Source organism: Gadus chalcogrammus, chromosome 20 (genome assembly GCF_026213295.1).
Source record: "Gadus chalcogrammus isolate NIFS_2021 chromosome 20, NIFS_Gcha_1.0, whole genome shotgun sequence".
NCBI classification, from domain to species: Eukaryota; Metazoa; Chordata; class Actinopteri; order Gadiformes; family Gadidae; genus Gadus; species Gadus chalcogrammus.
Window position 1 is genome coordinate 22926028 of NC_079431.1, and position 10409 is coordinate 22936436.

General features: G+C 40.7%; 1 protein-coding gene and 1 long non-coding RNA gene across 2 annotated transcripts; both read left to right on the top strand.

Moving 5' to 3' along the window:
• Positions 1–932: 932 nt before the first annotated feature.
• Positions 933–6922, top strand: LOC130373620 (uncharacterized). The gene is made up of 4 exons (XR_008893534.1): positions 933–994; positions 3138–3245; positions 6319–6380; positions 6454–6922. It is a non-coding gene; the product is annotated as an uncharacterized LOC130373620 (long non-coding RNA).
• A 491-nt stretch (positions 6923–7413) lies between these two features.
• Positions 7414–8689, top strand: LOC130373076 (uncharacterized). The gene is made up of 4 exons (XM_056579307.1): positions 7414–7515; positions 7640–7798; positions 7923–8018; positions 8339–8689. Exons 1-4 carry the CDS (start codon positions 7414–7416, stop codon positions 8654–8656), a joined length of 675 nt encoding a protein of 224 aa, XP_056435282.1. The 3' UTR covers positions 8657–8689.
• The last annotated feature ends 1720 nt before the right edge of the window (positions 8690–10409 follow it).

Genomic DNA, 10409 nt, shown 5'->3' on the forward strand with positions numbered 1-10409 from the left:
GCCAAAGTGGAATATCTTTTTTTATTTGGGCTGCTTCTAGGACATTTTGGGTGGATTTTGAACGGTATGTGGGCAGGACGTTTTTTGCAGGAACTGGCAACCCTGCGCTGTTGCCCGAGGTGCTGAAATGCTCCGGAACAGATCTGGATCCACTATGGCCAAAAGACTTGTATGCCCCCCCCTCCCCCCTTAAATAAATACTATGGCAGAATAAAGAATAAATTCATGCATTATCATTCAACTTGAACATGTGTTTTTACAGTATAGCGTGGGGGAGGGATGATGAGTATGTTGGCCAACCCGGAAGCGTCGCCCTGGGTTCCCTTGACAAAAAGCCAAAGGGTTTTTCCATTGGATTTTGGATTATTGCAGAAAAATGAGCATCTTTGAAGCACCCCCTCAAAAACGATGTAAACCAATGCATTCTGAATGGGAGTGTTTCTCCGATTTTTCCATGCTACACAGAACGAAATGTAAACCCATGCAAATAAAGACTTCATGGTCATAATAATTTAAATATCATTAATCTCCTGAGGGTGGTATTCTATTTTTTTCAACAGGGCTGCATCCAGTCACTTGACCGTCATGGTTGCTATGGTGGTGGTTGCTATCGACCGCCCCCTCTAATCCTTACATGGCTCTAAAAACCACGCGGCAAAGGAGCTGCACTGTAAAAAATATAAATGTGATCTATCCAGTTCATATGATTTTCTGAATCAATACCATAAACAAATGTAATGACTATACAAGAATAAAGAAAAACCTGTTAAATCAACAGTTTGAATCACAAATGTAATCAAACATGCATTTGTGAGTAAACTGAACTTGGCATTTGTAGTTCCCAAGATGTGGCGCCAAATGATTGACACACACGGGGTTTCCCATAGAGATTTGAAGGGGTTCGTTCTGTCGACGTTCACAATCCACAACGTGCTCTTCTGTCAGAAGACTCACTTAAATTGAAGACTTTGTGACGTTTGAAGCTCTTGGAAATGTAAGTTACTTCGATTTTTGATATTTCATTCTAGTTATCAGGTCATTTTTAATTACCTTGTAAGGTTTCATGAAATACATCCCAATTGAAGTGTTTTTATGTTAGAAACTGCTTTTGCTAAGTCAGTTAGTGCTAGCATCTCAAGGACGTTGTGGTTGGGCTTTAGCCAAATAACACAGTTAAAGAGTTGTTAAAAAATTTCAGCCATGCAACAAACAGTATCATTTATTTGTTCACTTAATTTGTTATTACCGTTGTGCAACGAGGACTCTCGTATCGCAAGTTGTTTAATGAGAATACAATTCGGTGTTTAGCTAAGCTAGTCGCACACGTGTCTTTTTTATGTAGACTAACCTAGTCAAGGCCTGCGGTTTCCTCCATACAACATGCCATTTTCACGCATTGTAATTGCCCATACTAATTACACCAGCCGTCCCCAACCACCGGGCTGCGGGACATTCAGATCTTAGCAGATCTTAGCTAGATTCCTAACCGGGCCTATGGCCGGCGGCGGAGCTCCGACCGCCGAGCCCCCCGACCGCGGAACGCCCCGACCGCGGAGCGCCCGACCGCCGAGCGGGCAGGTGAGTCCTCCGAATCAAGTAGAGTATTTCAGGCCAACTGGTAAAGGAGTGTGTCATGGCTTTCAAACATATAAACCATTAAGCCTATAGACGCGCGTGTGTGTGTGTGTGTGTGTGTGTGTGTGAGATTTCAAAGTAACAAACTCAAAGCCGATGCATGCGTCAAACTATTCGTTCAAAACCAAATGAACAGCAACAACAAAAACGGCGTCCCTCATTCGCTTTAATTACTTTATTTACCACGCCGTATTAATTCCCAAGTTTTGAAAATAAAATGCAATATTTGAACCGAATGGGCGACGCTGTTTTTTATTTGGTTTTGAAGGAATAATTTTAGATGCATGCTCGGCTTTGAGTTTGTTTGTTTGTTCGTTACTTTGAAATCGCATACGCTCGCAAAACGCACACTCATGTCATTCACGCACGCACGCACTCACTACATCCTGCCCGAGTGATGCCTCAGCGCGTTGACTAGTCCGTCCTGAGGCGTCCATAGGCTTTATGGTTTGTATGTTTGAAAGCCATGACACACTCCTTAACCAGTTGGACTGAAATACTCGACTTGATTCGGAAGACTCACCTGCCTCAGCCATTTTTCATCTCAAAGCATTGAAGGCGATAGGGATAGCAGAAAGAGGATAGCAGATTAACCAGCAGGGCACGCACAGCGCATGGACTTGTGATATTGAGACGGAAAACAAAAATAAATGGGCGGGAGCAGCTGGGTACCTGCCTGCTAAATAAGGGCTGGGCGATAAAAACGATTTTATCCATTAACTCGAGTGTGTAGCTCACGTCGACTTGTTTATATGAAAATCGGTTTTCTCTTCAACATCCGCCAACGCTTCCCTCTCAGCTCCCGTAGTTCGGAATGGGCTCAGCCCTCCCCCCGCACAGAGCGCGCATTTACCAAAGTGATACACAAACATGGCAGCGAGTGACAAGTCGTATACAAAAATGTATTCATATATGTGTAATCTATTTTGAGGTAAACATAATTCATTTGAAATATATCTGTGTGGTTTAATAATTCGTCGATCTGTTGGTAATTCGTCGATCTGTTGGTAATGCCTCGGGGCTCCAGTAGGGGGTTCGCGCTCCTCTTCCTCATTCAAAAGACGAGAAAAAAGAGCTGCGTGTGTGTTTTTCTCATTCTTCTCCTGTTACTATTCCCTTTTTTAAGGTAATTACCGTTTGCAAAACACTGTATATTTATGACCACATGTTGAAAGTTTAAATGTTATGTTGGCACTTTATCAGAACTACCTCTTATCATTAGTAATATTTTATGTTTACAGAAATATTTTATATTTAATATATTTTACATTTTATGTTATATTACAGGTTACACTGTTTACAATGGCAGGGCCTGCCATAATGCCTTTTTATTTAAATCGGAAATCAGATTTTTGGGGAAAAAATCGGGCATTTATTTTTTAGGCCATATCGCCCAGCGCGTGCAATTTTTATTTATTATTATTTTTTAATTATTTAATTAATGTAAACAGACTATTCTCTATGTGTTTTTATTTACATACAATTAAATTGTTACGTTTCAGGTATCGGGATTGAATCTCCATGCAGTGCAAGTTTTGCTGTTTTTCTGCTGACCAAGACGACCTTGTTAGGCATCACCAGCTTTGCCACAAGAGACGTCACCATTGGCCGTGCGTATACTCGGACTGTTTGTGTGTCTTCAAAACTCAAGGAGCTTTAAAGTCACATCTTTCTAGAAATCATCGCAAAGCTGCACCTATTGATCAACAGTCTTTGACATTTAGATGTGAATGTTGCGATTTTGAAGAAATATGTTCTCAGAAGGATTTTTTTAAGCATCTAGGAAATCACCTTAAAATTCAAGAAACTATTCAATGTCCGTTTCTAGGTTGTGAGTTTAAAACGAACACATACTCAACATTCAGCTCACATAAAAGTAGAAAGCACAAACAATATACAGTGAAAGATTTAAGGACAGTCATTCGACCTATTAGCGCTGAAGCTGGCATCGCTGATGAAAGTGTAGCGTCAACTTCATTTCAAGATGATTCAAGCATTGTGTTTGAGGAAGATAGAGTAGATCATCTGGATTTTTAACAAGTTGAACACAAAGTTGCATGTCTTTTCCTCTCTATGCAAACGGTTCTACATGTCACACGTAGTGCAACTCAAAAAATAGTTGAGGAAATCCGTGATATATTCATATGCTCAAAATTTCTTGCTTTCCGGTCAGTTGCAGAAGTTCTGGAAAATAACAACATTTCAACAGAAAACAATCTAGTTCAGGATATTGTTGATTCTGTATTTACATCCAATCCATTAGTGACTGGAACATCTGTAAAAGGCTGTGTGTCTACTGACTACAGAAGAACCTGTTATTTTAAGAAAAAGTTTTCTTTGATCGAGCCAGTCGAGTACCTGTATAGGCAAGGTAGTACAAACACTTTTGTCTACGTACCATTGCCATTAGTGCTTGAAAGCCTGTTGAGATGTCCTGATTTTTTAGGGGCATTAGTTTTCGAACAAGAACACTTAGCTGGTGTTTATAGATCTTTCCAGGATGGCCAGTACTTTAAGCAGAGTAGAGGTAACACTGACGGTTTAGAAATCAGTATAGCCCTGTACATTGATGAGTTTGAGGTCGCCAATCCTTTGGGAACTTCGCGGAATATACACAAGATAGTCGCAGTGTATTGGCTCATCCTAAATTTACCAGCAAAATTTAGGGGTGATCTGACAGTCATTCAGTTGGCAGCATTAGGAAATAGTCGGGATGTGAAAGAATTTGGTTATGAGAGATTTTGGAGCCACTTATTAAGGATCTAAAACGTATTGAGGATAATGGAATTCATATTGATGCTTTGAAGAGCTCTGTTGGAGTAAAGATATTCTGTGTCTGTGCAGATAATCTCGGAGCGCACGGTCTAGCCGGGTTCCAAGAAAGTTTCATTGTAGACAAATTTTGTCGTTTCTGTTTGATTAGTCGTGGTGAAATAGGGACTCCCAGACCAAGAGAATTCCTTTTGAGAACTGTTGATCAGCATGATAAGTTTGTGGATGAGCTCAAACAAAACCCAACTCTGACGAGTGTAAATGGGGTAAAACGTGAGTGTGTTCTAGCAAAGCACCTGACTTCATTCCATCCTGTGACAGGATTCCCCCCGGATATATTGCACGATTTTTTTGAAGGGGTTATTCCAGTAGAATTGGCATTGTGCCTTTCAGATTTAATTTCAAAAGGATACTTCACACTGGACAAGCTCAATCACATAATCAGGTCATTTCCGTACAAGCACTCAGATAAAGTCAACAAACCTAAGGTTGTTAGGAAGGCAGCCATTAAAAAGGGTTCCATTGGGGGAAATGGCCACGAGAATTGGGCATTGTTGAGACTGCTTCCCCTCATGGTGGGAGGTTGTGTTGCAGAGAATGATATTTCATGGGAAATATTGATGGATCTAAAAGAGATTGTCCAAATTGTTGTATCTGACACATTTACAGAGGAAACATTATGCTACCTGTCATTCAAACTCAAAGATCACCACTTACTTCTCAGAGACACATTTCCTAATTTTTCCTTAAAACCAAAACATCATTTTATTTTGCATTATCCGCACCTTATTCGCTGTTTTGGTCCATTAGTGGATCTGTGGACCATGAGGTTTGAGTCCAAACACAGTGTGTTCAAAAGAATTGCACGTGATTTGCATAATACAAAGAATCTGGAGCTCTCTTTAGGTACAATAGGGTGACCAGACGTCCTCTTTTTCCCGGACATGTCCTCTTTTCGAGACCTAAAAAATGCGTCCGGCAGGGATTCCAAAAACGTCCGGTATTTTGCCTCGTCGCAAAAAAAAAAAATATATATATTATTGTTATTATTATCTTTTTATTTGCCTCTTCGCATATTTCTGTTTCTGGGTCTTTCACATAACCTACTAGTTATTACCATTGTATATGTCTATGGTTATTACGGCCTTCGAAGTTCTGGAAATGGTATCTCCCTTACGTTCCACCTTCTTGCGCGAGCTGACTGTAGAGAGAGTCTGTCATTGGGCGACCGATCTCATGTGCTCGTTGAGAAGGTGCCGTGTATAGACGGAATGAAACCCCCACTGAAGTACGTATGCCCCCCCCCCCCCCCCCGTCAACAATCTTGCCCGGGGCGCAATTGGACCTAGGATCGCCACTGTCTGCAGCCATGCCTAAACGTAAATGTAAGTTCATGGACGAACTAAAGAAAAAATGCCCATGTTTTCGCCACCCCCCCCCCCCCCCCGCGACGAAGTGTCCTCTTTTTCACAAACTCAAATCTGGTCACCCTAGGTACAAAGCATCAGCAGTGTATGGCATACTACTCAGATGGACAAAGTCTCTTTCAGTCTAACCTTTACATTGAGAAAATTAGCACTGTTTCGATTGGATCTTTGAACAGTTCACAGAAATCAGCTGTGTCAAGAAAATATCCCTACAATAACACAGTCTGTCTTACTAGCAAAGTGCAGCTGTTTGGAACTGAATATACTGAAGGTATGGTTGTCTCAGCAGGGCAGTGCTATGGCCAACCTGAGTTTTTCATGATTGTGAGCATTATAGCCATTGCTGACAAGGTATCATTCCTGTCCAAAAAGCTCACAGCATGGTACTTTGAACATTATAGGTCTTTTCAAGTCGAGTACAGTGACTATAGTGAAGTGGTTATTGTTGAAATCGCTGACCTGAATCATTATCTTCCTTTGACAGCCTATTCCATCGGAGGAAAGCTCTGGGTGACCCTTAGGACACATTTATGTTAAGAGAAAATGGTAAGTGATATTAACATTGCTTGAATGTTGAATCATAATTTTCTTTACTAACCTGAGCCACTCTTTTCCCCAGGCACGGCTACTCCGTGTTATTTTGTCTGCTAATGAGGCACGACGTGTCAAACTTAGCGAAGAGCCACAGTCTGTAGATGCACTGGTTGACTTCTTAAGAGAAAAACTACCGCTGCAAGGAGACTTTTCTTTACAATTTGAGGACCCTGACTTTGAGAATGCCCTGTGTGATTTATCAGCTATAGCTGAATTACCAAGTGATCGGGCAATCCTGCACATAAAGTGGAAAGTGCCTACTATTACTTTAAGTGTCATACAACCTAATGAATTTGACATTCAGTCTCTTGGATCTATATCGTCTCTGGACACAGCAAGTTTAGGATCTCCGGGGAGGACTTTATCTGGCTTTTCGCCTTGCCCTTCACTTAGCCCTTCGACCCACCCTTCACCTAGCCAATCACCCTCAACTACTGGAAACATGCGCAGTGCTTCAGTGTGGCCTTCTCCATTTCCAATTCCTCCTCTGTCTCATGATGTTGAACTGAGGTTGAAAAAGGGCAATGAGGAATATGCAAAAAACAAAAAAGGCATAGGCGAGGTGCCCAGGGACATGTCAAGTGATATTCTGAACAAAATTTGTCAAGCTAGTTTTAGTATAAAGGCTTATCCTGAGCCTCATGAGGTTGAATCAATCGCTGTTGCATTGATTTTAAAGTACCCTTGCCTGAAAGAAGATGATGGAAATGGTTACGGCGGATGGCTTGTCTCCATCAGGAACAAGTTCAACAATTACAGATCAAAGCTGCGGGATGCTGGTTGCACTGAGGTTCTTCTGAATAGAAAACGAAGGGCAGATGGAGAGACAACCCAGTTCGTCTTGAAGAGGCCTAAACGTGGCGAAATCAACCACTGTCCAGACCATCCAAATGACCAAGATGAAGCCTCCTTGGAGGAACAGAGACAGCTTTTAATGGAGGAATCCAAGAAGGCAAGAGTAGATGAGTCTCTCATCAAAGCGAAAATGGATATGACCTTCTCACTGAGGCGAAAGGAGGTTGTCGACAAACAACCCATGGTGGCAGAGTTGAAAGATAGATGGCCCGCTTTGTTCTTTAAAGATCAGGTAAGAGTGTCTGTAAATGCTTTTAAAAGTGATAATGGCTATAGAACATTTTTTACAGGTTAAACATTTTCCCAATTTACCTAATATTCCTCTGTACATAATTCTTTTTTCCTGCATTTTACAGATTTGTGAGGAGTTTTTCCGTAATACAAACAAAGATCTACTCGGAACATTCAGAGCTGCAGTAGAAAAATATACGCCCCTGCTGCTGAGTTTGTACCGCGCCCGAAAAACAGAGTTTGGCAAGGACCTGAAGGAGATACTGAGAAAGCTTGATGAAGAGGTGTGTGCACAGTACACTACAGTACCAAACAATACTTTTGCCCAGATGAATTTCAATCTGTTGAATAACAATTAGTCTTACTATTATTAGAGCTATCTTGCTATTTTTTCTTTTTTTCTTTCAGACCACCAACATTGTCAGACACCGCAAGGAAGCAGCCATGAAAGGACTTCCTGTGTTCCTACGTGAAGATCCTAATCTACTTTTCAAGCATTGTCTTGTAAGTATTAATGGTCATCAATATAACTTAGTTATTACAATCATGCAGACGTTCAATTGTCTGACCAAATGGGGCACAGAAACCAAAGGTTCTTTGCCACATTAAGTCAGCTTTGCAAATTTTCTCATTATTTTTCCCATGGACAGCACCAGATAGGTTTGAACGACGGGATATTGAACAAAGCTAAAATGACAGACCACTTCATATTGGACATGACATTCCAATTTGAGATGTAGAGGGGATGCCTGGCTCCCTACAAGACATGTAGTGTGTGATGTGAGTTTGAATTGAAAATGATGTTTCTTTATGTCCTCAAACAGGAAACTGATCCAGATGACGTGGCTGCCAAGGGAGTCACTGTGGGAATTCTGTATGTCCTTGAGGACTGTGTGGCTGAAGCCTCATCCCCCAAGATCCAAAACATCGCACTCATCTTGGAGGAATCCATAGTAGTAAAGGACCTTCCGGATACTTCCATTGCCTTGGCCTACCTTCTCGGCCTCCTTTATGCACTCAATATTTCCTATCCCGAGGACCATAAGTACACCTTTGAAACATTTCAAAAGGTGTTCATGGAGACTGGCCCAAAATGCTCTAACCGTGTGCGATCTCTCAAGAAGAAGCTTTGTCTTGTCTAAAAAAGAAAAAATGGTTTTCCCTCTTGGATTCAGCTCTGACTAGCAGCTGTGAAATTTGAAAAGTTCACATAATTGTTTTTATCTGTCACACACGCACTGTTCAAGTCTAAGTGTGATTGCAGAATGTTTTTACCTGTAACACACGCACACATATACACGTTATACCTGAAAACTTAGCCATTTTGTTGAAGTTCAAATTCAAGTTTTTTGCAACCAAGCACGGGTGATTGTTGAAGTCCAAGTGTAACTGCAGAATGTTTTTACCACACACACACACACACACACACACACACACACACACACACACACACACACACACACACACACACACACACACACACACACACACACACACACACACACACACACTGTTCAAGTCTAAGTGTAATTGCAGAATGTTTTTACCTGTTACACACGCTCACACATACTCGTTATACCTGAAAACTTAGCCATTTTGTTGAAGTTCAAATTCAAGTTTTTTGCAACGAAGCAGGGGTGATTGTTGAAGTCCAAATGTAACTGCAGAATGTTTTTACCAGACACACACATACTGTTCAATTCTAAGTGTAATTGCAGAATGTTTTTACCTGTTACACACGCACACACATACACGTTATACCTGAAAACTTAGCCATTTTGTTGAAGTTCAAATTCAAGTTTTTTGCATCCAAGCAGGGGTGATTGTTCAAGTCCAAGTGTAACTGCAGAATGTTTTTACCGGGGACACACACACACACACACACGTTATACCTGAAAACTTTGCCATTTTGTTTAATTTGTAACTGAAACTTTGTAATTGAAACTGAACAGAGAATAAATTTCTCTTAAGCGTGCATTTGTGTATGTGGATTTGCTTTGGTAATAACAGTAGGGAATAATGGGCTCGGTCAACGAAGAAATCTTTATATTACTAGTTAACATTTTGTACTAAGTTGAGCTAAAAACTGTTAGTAAAGACGACAGTGTTTTTGTAGTTGGGGCAATCATATAACTGTTACCGCAACAAAAAATCTTACATTGGCAGAATGCTACATTTTAAGCTGTACCCACTGGTAGAACGAATAATTGTTTGTAAAGACAACAGCATTTTTGTAGTTGGGGGAGTCACATTACGGTTACCTCAACAAACAATCTTACATTGGCAGAATGATACATTTTATGTAGTGCCCACTGGTAGAACGAACAATTGTTCGTAAAGACAACAGCATTTTTGTAGTTTGGCCAACGCATAAAACTTAGTTGGGAAAACACAAACATTTGAATGCATAAGGTTGCAATTGTATTTTGCGTATTCGCAAGTTTTTATTTTTTACAGTGTGCCGTCAATTGTGTTGTTTTTGTCGTAAACTAGGGTCCAATGGTTAAAAAATAGACCGATATTCTAAGGTATCCTTAAAAGGCAGCTTGGATGTTTTTATTTTCTGCAGTTTAGGCTTCTTCTATAAGCTATTTTTGAAAGCAAAACACCAAGCTCATTGATTTAACTAGGCAAGGTTATTTGAAACAATTTATTGAATAAATATTTGTGAGAGGTCATTCCTTCTCCTGAGTTTGCTTCCAATTTATGTCTAGTTTACAACCCTACTGTCCACAAGCATCACCCCCCCTCCCCATATGGATTTGGAGAATTGTTGCCATGTCCCAGTGGTGGAGGTATCATATATATGAAAGAGGGCATTCAATTATACTACAATGATCAATTAGGAGGCCGAAGCCTTAAAGGAAGTGATGAAATAGGTGACTGGGTCGACAA